The following is a 16770-nucleotide window of genomic DNA, read 5'->3' on the forward strand; positions in this document are numbered from 1 at the left end:
TGCTATTATCAGCAGCAGATCAGCAGAGTCACCAGTCTCTCAGACTAGACGAGTCAAACCTACTCACAGATGGTTGATAAACTGCAGCACAGAATGAAACCAAGTCAGCTCTGCTATGTAGGGAGCAACTATTTTACGCATTTATCTTCGTCTCTCTGCACACCTCAAAACCACTTACTTCAAAAAGTTCTTTATCGAACTAAGTGAAGATGATTATTTGTTTCTTATTACAACTTTACACTGAATTGTTCTCTGTGTTTTGACAAAAATGTGCATGTGTTTGTCCTCAGGTGTAACATTGCGGTGATATTCATGACTGAAATGGTGGTGGACCACAGTGTGAGAGAAGACTGGGCTTTGCACCTGCCCCTGCTACTCCATGCCCTTTTCTTGGGTAGGAACACACAATGTACACTCATAGACAGAACTTCAGTCACCAACTCTTGTCCTCAGTTGATTCATTTTAGAAAGATAAGTAAGAGGCATATACAGCGTAGAGGTCATTCATAATACACACATCTGTCAAATGTACATGTCAACTCAGAGGGCGTATCTTCCACATTACCTAATGTGGATACATACCTGACCTGTCAGAAATGCATTATTATGTTTTGCATATTCAGCATTCTAATCCTGGAGCTCAGGCTGTGTGGTATCAATCAATCTGTGCAGGTGCGCAATCTACAGTCCAAGAATCAATCTTGCATTGTTTCATTTGACAAAATGTACATGGTGTCCACAAGAAACAGGAGACACTGGATCACATGTTGCCAATTGTCATAACAACCAGTGAAGCACGACAAGCCACTGTGGCCATTTATGAAACTCAACCCCAACATTTCAGGGGACATGAACAGTGTCTAGTGTTAATTCAAGTCTTTTTGTGTATTTAAATTCAAGAAATTTACAAGCTTGTGTTTCCGGGAGGGTAGAGATTACAAAAATGTATGTGTAGTACAGTTATATTCAGCTCTTTGTGCAGAATCCTAATGTTGATGTAGTCTTACCGGATGTGTATTTTATTGGCCAGGCCTGGACCACTACCGGCCAGAGGTCTACGAACACAGCAAGCGCCTCCTTCTCCACCTCCTCATCGCCCTCTCCTGCAACAACAACTTCCAGGTTTGAGCAGATTTCTGAGTCGTTATTCTACAATTTTATTCTGAGCTAGTAAGAAATTGCAAAAGTAGAAGTAGACATGGAAGGTTTTGGTAGGCTCTGAAGAAGAGTTGCCTCTATTTTATCTCTCCAGGTCATCGCCTCAGTTCTGATGCTGACGAGAGAGATCAGTGACAACAAGACGCTCACGATCAAGTCCAGCTACCACACAGAGTACCAGCAGTCCCGTGAGTGGAATCCAAATGCACATTATTTATCCTCCTGTAATATAATCTGTGGGGATTTAGTGCTCAGTATGTCCACCTGTCTGTCTGTCAATGTATCTGTAATCATTTAGTGAGCATGAAACTGTACTTCATGTAGTGAACTGCTGCCTTTTGATCTTTAGGGTTTGTCAAAGGGATAAGTCGTCTCCTGATTCCTCTTTTTAATTCTCCATTGCCATTATTTGGAAATGATCATAATTTTCGTAGATGCACCAGACTTCCTGCGAGAGTGGCAGGCCTCTCCAGTGGCCGACTCAGGCCTCTGCTCCACCTCCAACTCGTCCTCTGCCAGTCTGGGTGGCGGCAGCATTGCGGGCAGTGTTGGAAATCTGCCACTTGTGACCCCTGATGACCTGGAGGATCTTGAAGATGCGTCCAACGAGACAGATGAGAAGACAAACAAACTCATTGAGTTCCTCTCCACAAGGTACACACAGCTCCACCAATGTTCTGTGAACTCCTAGAGGACACCACATGTCCAAGCAGGCAGGCGTGTGTGTGTGTGAGTGTAAATCTCTCTCTGTCGAGCACACCGTGTGTGCGCTGTGCACATATATTTTTTTAGTGCTTGTGTAACATGTATGTGGTGTTACTGGTGGTGGGTATACAGTGCCTGGAGTACTGTGTTATTGTTGCTCAGAGCGTTTGGGCCGCTGTGGGTGCACGAGGACATCACACCAAAGAACCCCAACTCCAAGAGCTCGGAGCAGCTCTCCAACTTCTTACGGCACGTCGTCTCTGTCTTCAAGGAGTCCAAGTCTGGTGAGGCACCAATCATGTTACTGCTAGATACCTGGCAATGAATAACAGAGATGTCAGGACACACTGCTACCTTACGAGTCATATCTGTATATCTGTCTTAGAGGTAATGAAACATCCAGCACGATGGCACGAAATGCATAATAATGAAATGCCAATCTTCTCCAACGTTTACATCACCTCTCAAAAATAATAAGCCGTCTGCATAAATGTGTCAAGTCTCCACATGTGGGTTTAGCTGAATATTAAAGTGTCTTTGTACCGTATCTGTTTTGACAGACTTCCACCTGGAGCAGGAGCTGAGTGACGTGGCTTTACAGACAGCCCTGTGCAGCTCCTCGCGTCACTATGCCGGCCGCTCTTTCCAGATCTTCAGAGCCCTCAAACAACCAATCAACAACCACGCCGTCTCTGACCTGATCTCACGACTGGTGGAGGTGGTGGGAGAACACGGAGATGAAGTGCAGGTGAGAAACGGCAAAAGTGAGAGATTGTTGGTTTTGAGACAGTAGAAGAGAGTAGAGTAGTAAGTATTTCAGCACTTCACACCCTTTTTTAATACTGCAAAAGAGAATGTATGTCGAAGCAGATTTTTTGTGCCCTTTGAATCAAACGACACGTGTTTCAGGGGTATGTGATGGAGGTGCTGTTGACGCTGGAGTCAGTGGTGGTAAATTTAGCAGAATGTCTGAAGAACAGCGACCTTATGGCAGCTCTAACCAGGTACGTCTCAGCTATTTCTAAAAATGAATTAGCATTGACATCAAATGAAACATTCATCCAACCTTTATTTTAATACTGGAACTCAACATTAATTGAGTTAATTATTATTCTGTTTTATTTATTGCCTCTTCGTGTGGTCCACAGGACGTCCTCACCAGACTTTGTGACCAGTGAAAAACTGATGAACAGGAAGAGCACGGGCCAGTTGAACTTCCCTGGCCCAGGATTCGTGGGGTTGTCATCGCAACGTCATCAACGCTCCTACTCCGTCCCCAAGAAGTTTGGTGAATGTAACAACCCGTCGTACGATCCTCCTCGCAGTGCAACTCTGGATCGCATACAGGCAAGAGAGGGAGATTCTCTTTATATCACATAGTTTTCTGCTGAGGTATGATCTTGTTTGTGTGTCTTGTGTTAATTGTGACACAAAGATTTATTTCATTTCAATCTACAGGCCTGCAACAGTCACGGCCTCTCCCGATCAGGAAGAATCCCTGGCTCCTGCACGTCATCCACCAATCGTATCGATCCCAGTGTTCTATCGGACCCCGCCCACGTTTCTCATCCCTCATCGATACTGGCCACAGTCTTCTGGGTGGCCGTGGCACTCATGGAGTCGGACTTTGAGTTTGAATATCAGATGTCACTTCGTCTGGTTCACAAGCTGCTTTCAAAGGTAGATGACATGAAACTTACTGATCTTAGAGCGAAAGTAATACAATTGTAAAACAGAGATAAAACTACAGAAGAAGCAGAAGAAGCTCCCACTGAAACAAGACATTTGAACAACCGAGCCACTTACACACTCTGTAGAATTGCTAAAAATTGTAGTTTATTATATATGAAAATGAAAGCACCCTAAGCTGGTGAGAACAGCTATCAGCACTGAGCAGTGCCAGAACTAACTCTTGATTCATGTCCAGTGGGAACAGTTCCCAGCCTTCAAAATACAATACAAAGGCCTCAGGTCACTATGCGCTGATACCAGCTTCGTCTAATCCAGAAAAAAACTCCTCTCCATCTCCCAGGTTCCTCTGGACAGAGCGGAGAACCGTGAGCGCCTTGAGAAGCTGCAGGCTCAGCTGAGGTGGAGCGGCTTCTCTGGGATTCAGCAGCTTTTGTTGAAGGGTTTTACCTCCCAGTCCACTTCCGACCTCACCTTGCAGCTCTTCTGCCAGCTCACGCCGGTATCCCGTGTGCCTGTGGTGGACAGCTCACAGTCTATAGGTACGTGCAGGTGTCCTTTTAGAGTCCTTTAGAGTGGATTCAACTGAGTCAGGGACAAACTGTTGCTTTTATACCCTCAGGGTGTTGTTGAGGATTGACCTCTTCTCTCTGTGCAGGTTTCCCTCTGAACGTGCTGTGTCTGCTGCCTCACCTGGTGCTGCACTTTGGCCACCCCACTCAGTTCTGTAAAGAGAGCGCGGAGAGGATCGCACAGGTACATTGCAATTCATCACCTGAGCTCGGTTTGATTTATTTCGATTTCCTTTGGGTTACTGCAGTTTATTTTATGTTAGGCTTCATTAGGCAGGTGTCAGAAATAAACAGGCTCCGAAAAGGGAGATTGCATATAAATCATTGCAGTTTTAAAGCTGAGTGCCTTTGCTTTCCACACTCTCTCATGATCTCTCTATCATCGCCTCTCAGGTGTGTTTGGTGGAGAAGAAAACCAAGCTGTCACATTTGGCCCATGTGATGACGCTCTACAAGACACGCTCCTACACAAGAGACCCTTTCTCCTGGGTCAGTGTGGTTTGTCGCTACCTCCATGAAGCTTTCTCCGACATCACACTGAGCATGGTCACCTATATGGCTGAGGTAAGTCTTGATCAATATGCATTTTTATTCCTTTATTTTTTAGATGTAGGTGGTTATCTTTCTCCTGGTGTAGCTACAGGAATTTATTGTAAGTATTTGGCATAAATTGTTGCATGTTAGGAGAGTAAGTTTGCTGAATAGTTATGGTGCTAGTTAATGGTGTATGTGAAGCAAGGGCAGCTAGTAAGTGATCCATTTCTCCAGTCAGGGGCAGTGAGGGTTCATATTGATATATTGAAGATAGAAGTTCGTGAAAGCTATTCTTCTCATTCAACTCTTGACTTTGCCCAGAAGCAAGATTCATTTTGTGGTCCTGTGCTTTTTCGTGAGCTAAATGTCTCTCTCCATCTCTTAGCTGTTGGATAAGGGCCTTCCCAGCATGCAGCAGTCTCTCCTCCAGATCATCTACTGTCTGCTCAGTCACATGGACCTGACGGCTGTTCACGTCAAACAGTTCAATGCTGATGTCACCAAGACCATTGAGAAGTTTGTCCAGGTAAGCGTCCTACAGTACTTGTCTGTACTGAAGCTCAATCCACTACGACTCTGATAAACTATGCACTGCTGTCCCTCTTATACTCTGTGTGTGATTCCACAGACCATACACTGGAAGGATGCTCTGAACATCTTAAAACTCGTGGTATCACGTTCTGCCAGCCTCGTTCATCCAGCGTACGGCCACACTCAGGGTGACCTTTCCAACCTCGAGGTCAGCAGGGTGTGGGACGGCTCAGCCAAGGCTCTGCCTGGGAAAACACTGGACTTCACCTTCGACATCTCAGAGGTGAGGAAGCAGCTAAACAGAACTGACACTAAACAGTATGAAGCTTTTTTTAGAAACAATTTCAGTGACGACACATCATAATTGTTTTCTTTACAGACTCCAGTGATTGGCCGTCGGTTTGATGAACTCCAGGGTTCAGGGGGCAGAGAGGGGAAAGCCAGAGCCATGGCTGTTACCCGCAGCACTTCCTCCACTTCCTCTGGATCCAACTCCAACACCATCCTGGTGCCCGTCAGCTGGAGGCGACCACAGTCATCTCAGGTAAAGTTGGATGTGACATTAACATGTTGCCATGTCACGACTGCAGATCTGTCACAACTGTCAACCTGTCTCTTTATGTGCATTTATTCATGTAGCTTTAGCTGTAAATCCTTGACGTGGCATCTTAATGATGTTTGGTATTTCCACTCTAGCTTTGAGCTGTATTACTTTGACAAGCACATATATCAAAGCTGCCACTGCTTTGATATATCCAGTAACAAATGCGCTGGCACTTGCGCTGTTTTGACATCAGACTCGTAAGTTCTCTGCAGATACTTGCTGTGGTTAAATTGTACAAACTATAAACTATGTGAGACTAAATACAAAAGTCATCAAACAGCTGGGCACAAATTATTTATTGGTTATTTATACAGCTGAAGCAGATGAAAACAAGCCAAGAAACTTCAGAGGGACTATCTTGAGTAGTTTAGAGTTTATGTTTATTCCTTCTTTGATTAATACTTTAATCGCTCACTGTCTTTCTTCTACCTACAGAAAAGAACCAGAGAGAAGCTGGTGAACGTTTTGTCTCTTTGTGGACAAGAAGTTGGACTCACAAAGAACCCATCTGTAAGCTACGTCCTCGTTTCTTCTTTACAATATCCTCCATGTGCTGTGATTTATTACAGGAATCTACAAAAGAGCAGAAGTCACTTTTGAAATTCAGCAACTTCTCCCTGTCTCTCCAGAATTGAACAGAGAATATTTTTTTAAGAGCTTTACTCTCTGTCTCTGAGTTTAATTACCTTTTGATCCTTCTCGTCAGGTGATCTTCTCATCGTGTGGCGACTTGGACATGATGGAGGTGCGAGAGAGTGGCGTGTCATCGGAGGAGGGCGGGACTAGAGAGGACACACTCGATGACACCGCCAGTGAGCAGCAGTTCAGGGTTTTCAGAGACTTTGACTTCCTGGATGTGGAGCTAGAGGACGGAGAGGTGACAATCATATATCACTGTTTATCACCACATGCTCACCTGACATACAGTTAACAGTATAAAGTGTCTGACTTTCCTTCCCTTTTACCTTTTTTTTTGTGTGTTTTAGTTTTTCCACCTGTCTTTCTTTAACATCAATATATTTGAAATGTGTTTCTCTGCCCCTCCTCTGTGTCTCTCTCTCTGTCTAACTCTGTGTCTCTCTCTCTTCCCCTCGCTACCTAGGAGCTCCAGGTAAGGTGTCTCACACTGAGTATTTACATCAGCTTTAATCAACGCTTTGGGGTTGCTGGCTCCTTTGTTTCCCACTGAAAAAACAAACATGTTGATTGTGCTTCATTTTGCTCTCACAGCTTGGTTGCAGCTACATTGCTATCTGTCGTAATGGAGATAAACGATGTTGTAAATTCTTAATGGGAAAAAGAATATCCTATTGGATGCAAACAGCCTTTCCAGAATATTTTCATGCCATGCATAACAGTTCATTCTGCATCGTGTGCTTGTCGTCAGACACTCTTTTCTCAGCAGCCATTGTTCTTCTTCCTTGCAACTGTCGCCTCTGCACTTGTCTTCCAATGTATATGCGTGTGTTTTATTCAGGGCGAGACTGTCGATAACTTTAATTGGGGCGTGCGTCGGCGATCTCTGGACAGCACGGAGCTGGGGGACATGTTAGAGGAGAGCCAGCACTCAGGCAGCACTCCCAGCCTGGGTCACGAGGACCCCCACGATTCGGATGAGTCGTCAGAGGAGGAGGAGTCTTCAACCAGCCAGAGCCTCTCTCACTCTCAGCTCGTACGTAGCCTTGACTGCTGGATCTGTGCAAACACATACCTGAAACACTTGAGTCCCCTAATTAAGTGTAAAGACATAATTTGACAGAATAAGCCACAATGATAGATGTTCCTGTTTTCCCTTCCTCTTCCAGACTAACCCTTCTCCATCAGAGGAGACAAATCACACCGATTCTCTGTCGACTTCTTATGACACATCTGCCGACCCACTTTCGTTCAATGCCACCACACCAGGCCATGGGGGCATCCTTGATGACCTCAGCGGCCTACATGTGAGGGATACACTTTAGTAAAGATACACACTGTTTCTATTTGTACATACACATTTGCTATCCTTGGGAAACCCTAACCTCTGTGTCTCCTCAGGGGAGGGTGTATGGATGTGAGGATGAGGACACTCAAGCCCAGGACGACGAGCTGTCCCTGAGCACCAACGAGCTCCCTCACGGCTCAGACTGCGGCGAGAGCCTCACCCTGGAGCTGCCGGGGCAGCCTCAGGATCAGCTGCCCAACCAGGACCACCGCCTCAATCCAGACTACTGCCAACCACCGCTGGACTTTCTAGACCCCAACTGTCTGCCCAGGTGAATGAGACAGAGGAGACACAGAGCAGGAACACAACTATATGGAATATTATCTCACTGGAAGTTTTTACCAGCAAACAGATTGACCGGGGTTGGACCTAAACCTCGGTTAAACTGCAGTGATGAGATTATTTCAATCTGCCACAACCATAATGTTTGTGTAAACAACACTTGGACAGATCAGGTTGTTATTATTATATCGTTCCCAATCAAGTCTGCTGAAAAGACATTTTAGATAATAGTATTTATTTTCCAATTGGGTCCATTAGGTGTAAGCTGTATATGTTCTGCTATTTTTTTCTACATAGAAGCGAACACATTATCCAGCTCATATAATCCCATGATGCAGCTGGGCACTTGATTTGGATATAAAATCCTTTTTCTAGGGGGAAGGTATCAAATCCTTTTTTTTTTTCTTTGTGCCCCCATTTCTTTCCCATTTCCATGGTGACAGCTTACGTGATGATGTAGATGACTTGGAAGACCTTGGTTTTCCTCCTCCCCCCTCTCCATTTTTCTCCGCCATCTTGGCAGCCTTCCAACCGACAGTGTGTGACGATGCAGAGGACGCGTGGCGCTGTCATATCAACCAGCTCGTGACAGACTCAGATGGGTCCTGCGCCGTGTACACGTTCCAAGTCTTCTCCTCTCTCTTTAAGGTAAATCCTACTTGTTGAATAGACAACTCTTCACTTTAGGTAGATATATTTGTATTGCAGTGTTTTTGTTTAACTCTTTGGTTCTCTTGTGTTAGAATGTATAATAATTGCTCGACCTTTCCTCCTCACCCAGAACATCCAGGGGAAGTTCTGCACCCTGACGACTGATGTTGCTACTTACCTGGGAGAGGGCTTGAGGGGCATTGGATCAAAGTTCCAAAGGTCCTCACAGATGCTAACCACTTGCTCCGATTGTCCCACAATCTACATCGATGCTGATACGGTGAGCACTGCTGGCAGACATAACTGTGCAAAGGACTGCAAAAAATGGGAAACAGGATTTATGTTGAGTTAGTTAAGTCAAATGTATGGAACCCTTATTTTTCTCTCTGCAGATCATGTCCTATGGTCTCCTTGAAAAGATGAAGTTCAGTGCACTGGAGCTGCAGGAATACCTGGACACCTACAACACCAAAGAGGAGGCTGCTGTATTGGTAAGTCAGCCTTTGGACATTATTGCTAAGCTAGTTTTGTTTTTCATCTTTGAAATGAGTGACTGACCCACCTTCCTTTATCTCCTCCCTCTTCCTCCCACTCCTGTTGTGTATCATGTTTCCCCCTCAGTGGCTGAGGAACTGTAGGGACACATTTCCACGGTGTCCTGGTGAGAGCGTAGTTTCATGCCAGCCCGGAGACTCGGAGGAGAAGGTGCGAACGGAGAATGTATTTTATTTACTGTAACAAACAGATACACGTAGAATTTATACACAAACTCACTAAAACATATAGGAACCTTCCTCATCTAGCTCGTTGCTCTTCTACGCTGAGATATTTGCTCCCTTTACGTGTTTGCTCTGTTATCTATTTTATCATCCTGACTTTTCCTCTTAGCCACCGAGAACTCATTGAAATGTACAGTTTCCGCATTCTTTATACTGTTGACTAATTCTTGCTGGCTTGACTGTGAATAGTTGATGCTTTGCTGTGCATGTGTTTGATTGATGCTTTGTCTTCCTCTCACCTCACTCTGATTCCCTAACATGCTCTCTCGCTGTCTAGCAAATGGAGTCTCTTGCAGTAAGTTCTCTTCCACGTTTCTTCACTTCACTGCTTTAGATTCCTACGGGACAGATTAGCTTAGCACAAGGCAATCAGCTAGTTGTGTCACTGTGTGTTTGTGGTCCTCTGTGTGCATGTGTGACTGTGTCTGTGTGTTAAATCTCACTCTGTTCCTTCCTTAATGTCTTTTAGCAACTGGAGCTTTGTCAGAGGCTCTACAAGCTGCACTTCCAGCTGCTCCTCCTCTTCCAGTCATACTGCTCGCTCATTGGTCAGGTTCATGCCATCAGCTCTGTGCCTGAGGTGAGACAACTCGTACTTTCACATGAAGATGACACTTACAGATGTAATACTGCAGTTTATTCAACTGATTGTTCTCTGTACATGTGATAAGATTCACTTGAGAGCCCGTTCACATGCGTGGATCGTAAAGAATAGATAACATAACATAAAATATTTTCTCTGGATTATCTTGCTTCAAAACTGACAGCAACAGTTTCAACATCTGTTCAATAAAAAGTTTGATTAGATTCACATCACATCCTTCTTTAGATAAACTGATGAATTTAACATCATCCTGTGACGAACATAGCAGGTTATTGTATTTTTCTTGGAGCAAGCTTGCACCAGAACTTCTTCGGCATTATTAAAGTCTAATTTAATCTTATGAAGAACTATATACAAATTTCTCCCATATGTAGAAATCAAGTTTCCCTCATCCACTACTTTGAGAAACTGAAACGAGTATCTGATTTAATGACATTTACAAAATTTCTTCTAAAGAAGCCCAATCGTAGCCTACTTACCTAAGTGCACATTAATGCACTGAGTGCTTCTAAATGAGCTCTATCATTTCCATTTCTGTCCTGTACAGCTCAATATATCTCAGACAGTGCACTGCAGTGTATGTGATGAAATAGGTTATAATGGAAAGATAATAAAACAACTACTGTACCACTTTGTCCAAGAATGACAAATTCATTTAAAACAGTTGTCAGTTTGTTATGAGATGATTTTTCATCCTTATTCATGTTATAGCTAAATGCTTTTGGAACTGTGATTACGTTCAAGCTCACACACACCCATCCCCGTCTGTTTCCCTCCCTCCTTGCAGCTGCTGAACATGTCTCGAGAGCTCACCGATCTGAAGACCAGCCTGCAGGCGGCCGAGGCGGCAGTGGCCAGCGACCTGGAGCAGAAGCTCTTGGCCCACGCTCACGCTCACGCCACCCAGGCGGCAGCCGTGGTCGTGCCCAGCTTCCCCAGCTCAGAGGCAGCCGTTCAGGCCATACTGGAGTGCCTTAAGAACCTCGAGTTCACCAAAGCTGTGCGCTACATCCAGGAGTGCAGGCGAGTTTAAATTCTGTTTACAAAGCTGCTACACTAGACAGATGATTAAAAAAAAGTAATTTATTGTCCAGAGCTGCAACATTTGTTCCCATTATTAGAAATACAATAAAAAACCATCCCAGTATTTGACCTTATCAAACAAGTTTGATTCTTTCCCAACTTTCATCAACATGACATCAAACATACCCTTGTTCTCCCCTTAAAAAGTCATCCAGAAAATGAGTGAACACACAGTGACATCTACACACAAAACATATACACGTGCTAAAATGCTCTCTTTCTTTAACCTGTGTATTAACCCTCACCCCCACCTTTTCATCTCATTTTCAGGAGGCAGTGGCCCAGTGGAGTGTTCGGTGGCAGCTCAGAGACCGAGGTCCAGACGCTGCTCAACATCTATTTTCGGCACCAGACGCTGGGCCAGACGGGAACCATCGCCCTGGTCGGCTCCCGCCAGGACCTCAGCCTGATCTGCTCCAAGCTGCTGGAGCTCAACGGGGAGATCCGCGACATGATCCGCCGCGCCCAGGGTTACCGGGTCGTCACAACCTACCTCCCCGACTCCAGCGTTTCCGGGACCAGCCTCTGACAGGACCTCAGGAGCTCCCCCCCTCCCCTTCCTTCCCCACCCTCACCTCCCCCATCACTGCAGCCGCTGACCCTTCCAAGACCCCCTCCACCTCCCTCTGCTCTGGAAGAGGAGGCCCAGCACCCTCATACCTGGCCTTTGCCTCCTCCTGTGTTTCTGCTGCCCCGGTTGCACAGCTCCAGGCAGATCCCTGCCCACCGCCCCGCCCCCCACTAGAGCCACAACCACATTCAGAGCGTGAGCCAGACTTTTCTCTCCTCTCCTCATCCTCCACTTCAGACTCTGATTCCTCTTTTGCCAAACCTCCAGATCTTTTCTCATCACGTAGCTGCTCAAACACCCCGGGCCAAACAGATTTTAATCTGCCACACACACGAGAGCCAAGGAGGAGTTATCTTGATGAGAACACTAATCTTTATTATCCTTTGAGAGGACGCTCATCACACAGATCCCCGCTGTCACATTTAAACAGCACCAGACACTCAATATCATCTCTTACATCAGACACATTACTGACTGTAGCGTCAGAACCCAACTTACTTTCACACCATGACACAAACGCCTCGCCCATACCCCCACCCGGCTCCCATCTCCCACACATCCCCCGCTCTCCGTACAAACACTCCAGCCCGTCCCCAGCTCTGCACCCTGGCCCCGACACAGTCTTAACCCGCGGCCCTGTCCCGTCTTCATCCCTCCTCCCTCCCCCTCCTCCCCCTCCCCCTCCTCCCTGCCCCACCGCTCCAGGAGAGGGGGCAGCGTGGGGTTGTTGCTGCTCCCTCGGTGGAGCCGCTACGCCCCTATCTCGCTACCTGGGGAAGGTGGGGCACGCCGCCCTGCCCCTATTGAACGTAGGGGGGCTCCTGAATGATGAACCGTCAGACGTTCAGACCTGAGACGTCTAAACTCACCGTGACAGAGAACTAATGACTTCTGACCAACCGGAAGATCTTTCAATCTGAAAAGGAGAACATGACACACCAGAGACACTTGGAGATTTTAACGGTTTAAGAAGAGCGACTCATGACCCAGAAATAATGGGATGTATCACTGAACCCACTGGATACTACAAAATGCTGTATGCTGACAAAGATGACCTGATGTTATTCTATCTGAGAACGAGCTTCGCTTTGCAGCTTCATGTTGTGGAATTGATGTGCGTGTAGTTGAAGTTCTCCTCATTCAGCACAGAATCTGCTCGGCTCAGATTTTGAACTTGCTTCCAGAGGAACTCGAGACCTGATGAACTTGATTTACTGCTACTGCCTCTTTCAGGAAGGACACCATTGGCTGGTTGTATCACCGGTGAGGAAACTACCTGCGACACTGCGTTCTATAACTGGTTACAGTTTTCGCTATTGCACTAAATGGAATTTTGGTATTAAATGGAAAAATGTTACAGGAGGGCAGTTACTTTACTGTTTTTGTTACTGTGAGAGAAAGGGCCGTCACTTTTACTGAGAGGGAAAAGCCAAAACCTGGAGTGACTCCTCTCTCCTGTTGTGTCTGCTGTTTTGAGAAACCGTGCAATGCATGACGCAGCTCGATGCTTTCTACTGTACGCCCACATCCCTTCTGCTCCCTGAGAGTCTGCCCCCTCCAGACTGACTGAAAAGACTGATAGAGAAAGAGCGGATGCAAAATATTCAAGAGTAATTCCTAATGCTGCCCTTCGCTCTGTTTATATTCTGTGTCAGCTTGTCCTCCGGCTACTGATGTAAACAATGGTGGACTATTCATGCCGTTATCTGTGAGTGAGGCACACTCCTCTGTGGCTAGTTGTAGCATCATTAGTGAGTGTGCACACTGTATATATCCTCCTGTCCGACACTGTAACACTTTGACCTTACATGTTCACATGCCAAGAGGACGGTGCATGTATACACTCAAATATTTTTGTCTTTTGTCTGTATACTGTTAATAGATATGGCCACACAACCATAGTAGCATATGTCTGTGTGTGGTTTGTAGTTACCTTACACGTGAGGGAAGGCTGACATTCAGCGCTCTCTGTTGTTGTTCAAAACTAAACTCGTGCTACTACTGAAGTTCAACACTTCCTGTCGTCTGCCACTTTTTGTGACTCTCCTTCGTCCGTCCCCCCCCCCCATGAGTAGTCACTTCCCCTTCGCTGGACAAATGTCTTCTCCCTATTTATATCTGATCAGCTATGAATCAACTCATTTGACCTAGGTTTTATATTGATGTATTGTCCTCTCAAACTGCCATGCATGCATCTTCTGTGTACTGTATGGAGTGTTGGAACTATTTATTAACAATCATGTTTGTATGAGGTACAAAAGGGAGCTTTGAGCTCATGCGGGTGTCCCCCCAGTAGAGTGGGAGAATGTGTGTGTGTGCATGCCAAACATGAAATTGCACATTTTTAAAGCTTTTTAGATGAAGACTGTAGTTGTTTTTTTCACCTTGTAAATACTTTTACAGCCTTTGTGAAGTTGTTTTGAGTTGATGCTCTGTTCAAGTCGGTGTCAAAGTAAAGACATATCAATTACTTCTTGTGTTTTGCTTTATCTTCACAACACTTCTTTTATCAACTGGATGGTTCTTCAAAAATGCTGTATTTAGAATTCAGGACTATTCATTGTTGTAACCCAGGTCAAGAGTTACACTGACCCACGTTTCATTGACAGAATCCAATTGTATTAATCATTGTTCTGTTGATTAGAAATAGCTGAATGTTGCCTTCAAGCAGTAAGAGTCAAACCTGAACTGAGCTGCAAGGTGCAGTTATTTTAAAATACTTCAAGAATGAGAGCAACTTCAATACTAGATAGGTTCTGGACAGTGAATCACTCCACTGAGGCTAAAACTCTTTGTTAAAGTAAAGAACATCCTGAGTCAGTCCATTTGTCTGAATCCACTCCAGATGTAATGGGTTCTTCCATGAGTCATGTCCCACCCCTTCAAAAAGTTTTGTTTGTATATTGAATGAATTGCTTTTGCGTAATTCATCCAACAAACAAACAAACAATGAAATGAGAAGGGCACTCAGAGGGTGGCAGATAAACAACTTTATCACCATATTGCAGATAACACTTCTGCAGACTGCTTTTAGTTTCACCTGCTCTGAGATGTTAACACTTAACATTATGGCTGATTGTTTCCATGAAGAGCTTTGAACCATTTGTTGATAAATTAACAGACTGCTAACACACACAAACAAACAAGCAGAAAAGACAACACAACATCGGCAGTAATAATCTACAACAGTTTCCCATTTGAGACGCAATGTTAATCTCTCAAACGTTCTTTTAGCTAAATAACATTTTCACGTGAACTCAGGCACCAGGATGAACGGAGGGAAACGGAGACCTGCAGAGACACTTTTTTGAAATTCAGCTACTCGCTGGTTGGAGAACAAATAAATCTGTTAAAGTCTGTAATTGGAGGCAACTGCCAATCGGATGCAGTCAGAGCCCGAAAGGACCGGGTGAGCTCAGAAGGTGTACTTGAAGCTGTAGGTGGAGTCGTAGGACAGCCTCATGCCCTTGCAGCGAGAGCACAGTTCCTGGCGGTGAGGTCTGTTCATGTTGATGTGTCCCTGCCTCCCTACACAGCAGCAGGCCTGAGACAGGAGAAGAAACAGACCAGGTCAGTCTGGGCAACATGTTGAAGAAAAGCCTCCAAATGCTGATGATTGAACATGTCCTCTTCATGCAGGGACAGGGTTTATGAACCTTGCAGATGATGGGCTCCACTCTGTAGGGGTTCAACCCCGCCAGACACTTCCTGCAGAGCTGCTTGTAGTACACCTGACCAGAGAGAAATGAGCATCATCTGCGTGAACATGATTCAAGCATGATGTGGTGCATGTTGATGTCACACTGCAGTTAATAATACACCACTTCGCTTACAGGTTCCAGAGATGCACCACACATAGGCACTCTCCCACCGGATGTTGCACGTCTTGCAGTGGAAAAAGCCGTACCTCTGCTCCAGGAACTGAAAACAAACCACAAGTGAAAATCGTGTTGTGCGGACACCTAGGAGATTGTGTTGTGATGAAGAGTTGTTCCTTTTTTTTTATAGTTTACTGAATCAAAACTGTAAATCCTAAAGTTTCATTGCCAGGAGCGAGACTGATCCCCGACTCCCAGCAGCCTCCCCTCCTGCTCATGTTCATCTTCTGAACTGTCGAGTACTCTTTATTCTTTTAACTCATTTTAATCTTTCAATAAATCCTATTGAAGTGTCATGATGCATCTTTCATATCTTGTTTTTATTGTATCTGAAGCACTGTGGAATTACCTTGGTGGCGACAGGTGTTGTAAAAAGATAAGGAGGGAGCCTTAAGGGTTTGAAGAATACCACATCTCTTAGTGTGTATGAAATCTGAGTTTAATATCTTCATGTGTTCAGTTTTGTGCTTCTGTATTTTCAGAGTGTATTCAAATCTAGTTTTGCCATGGTAGCATTTCAATATGTCCACGTCAAACCACCAATAAGGACTCATATTGGATGTTCTGGGTTAGTATCTGGAGGATGTGAGACCAGGTGCAGGGAGCGTGTTTTTGGACACACCTGGGAAATGGTGCCCTTTGAGGAATGCCCTAAACTTGTCTGCAAGATCTTCCCCGTGTCCTCGCTGCTGTGGTCCGTTGTGCTGGGCGGCCTCAGCTTCTCCCTCACACCAGTAGTCTCTGGCTTTCATCGTGACCATCCTGGGGTCTGAAACATTATATTGGAGCGCCCCCTACAGCTCAGGTGTAACAGAGCTCCATAAGGAAAACAACGAGCTGATCTTTGACACATTTTATTCCTTTGAGAACATCAAGAATATATTTGTAGTTTAAAAGTTATGCGGCTTTTTCAGGAAAAGTTAAATCAGCGATAATCAATAGAATCATAAACTTCGACATGTTTGTTGTAGGTTAGGGAGAAATGAATGGCTCCATTAAATAATTAATAGAAAACATGATGACTTAAATACAACTTAATGGACAGATTGATTGATTTGTTATTTTTAGATTAGTAGAGAAAAATACAAACAAAATCAATAGGATAAGAAGTTATTTCCAACATGGACCCAGTTATGTCAAGACAA

At 45.0% G+C, this 16770-nt stretch overlaps 1 protein-coding gene and 1 long non-coding RNA gene across 6 annotated transcripts in view; one reads left to right on the plus strand and one right to left on the minus strand.

The window, feature by feature from the left end:
* Positions 1–14217, plus strand: part of fryb (furry homolog b (Drosophila)) — a 42490-nt gene extending 28273 nt beyond the window's left edge. The window contains exons 39-67 of one of the 2 annotated variants that reach the window (XM_062407032.1): positions 291–394; positions 1031–1122; positions 1253–1346; positions 1593–1812; positions 2026–2147; positions 2424–2611; positions 2773–2867; positions 3012–3210; positions 3322–3543; positions 3896–4094; positions 4211–4308; positions 4518–4688; positions 5044–5184; positions 5287–5472; positions 5569–5733; positions 6229–6303; positions 6500–6670; positions 6896–6904; positions 7271–7465; positions 7599–7736; positions 7831–8048; positions 8503–8707; positions 8841–8990; positions 9103–9201; positions 9332–9415; positions 9767–9784; positions 9959–10069; positions 10881–11116; positions 11447–14217. In XM_062407032.1, the coding sequence (XP_062263016.1) occupies positions 291–394; positions 1031–1122; positions 1253–1346; positions 1593–1812; positions 2026–2147; positions 2424–2611; positions 2773–2867; positions 3012–3210; positions 3322–3543; positions 3896–4094; positions 4211–4308; positions 4518–4688; positions 5044–5184; positions 5287–5472; positions 5569–5733; positions 6229–6303; positions 6500–6670; positions 6896–6904; positions 7271–7465; positions 7599–7736; positions 7831–8048; positions 8503–8707; positions 8841–8990; positions 9103–9201; positions 9332–9415; positions 9767–9784; positions 9959–10069; positions 10881–11116; positions 11447–11705 (4264 nt within the window). In that variant the 3' untranslated portion in view covers positions 11706–14217. Of the gene's footprint in view, positions 1–290; positions 395–1030; positions 1123–1252; positions 1347–1592; positions 1813–1995; positions 2148–2423; positions 2612–2772; positions 2868–3011; positions 3211–3321; positions 3544–3895; positions 4095–4210; positions 4309–4517; positions 4689–5043; positions 5185–5286; positions 5473–5568; positions 5734–6228; positions 6304–6499; positions 6671–6895; positions 7133–7270; positions 7466–7598; positions 7737–7830; positions 8049–8502; positions 8708–8840; positions 8991–9102; positions 9202–9331; positions 9416–9766; positions 9785–9958; positions 10070–10880; positions 11117–11446 lie in introns of those variants that run through there. The other variant, XM_062407031.1, reaches the window with a different exon arrangement.
* Positions 6072–11548, minus strand: LOC133970170 (uncharacterized). Of its 4 annotated transcripts, XR_009924276.1 has the most exons (8): positions 11428–11548; positions 10907–11098; positions 9933–10064; positions 9273–9442; positions 8889–9170; positions 8508–8714; positions 6480–6655; positions 6072–6366 (listed from the first exon to the last, which is right to left on the minus strand). It is a non-coding gene; the product is annotated as an uncharacterized LOC133970170 (long non-coding RNA). The 4 variants fall into 4 exon arrangements; XR_009924274.1 differs by having other exon boundaries at positions 8508–9170; positions 9273–9402; XR_009924275.1 differs by having other exon boundaries at positions 8508–9025.
* Positions 14218–16770: the final 2553 nt, after the last annotated feature.

The sequence above is a fragment of the Platichthys flesus genome, chromosome 15, assembly GCF_949316205.1.
Source record: "Platichthys flesus chromosome 15, fPlaFle2.1, whole genome shotgun sequence".
Taxonomy (NCBI): Eukaryota; Metazoa; Chordata; class Actinopteri; order Pleuronectiformes; family Pleuronectidae; genus Platichthys; species Platichthys flesus.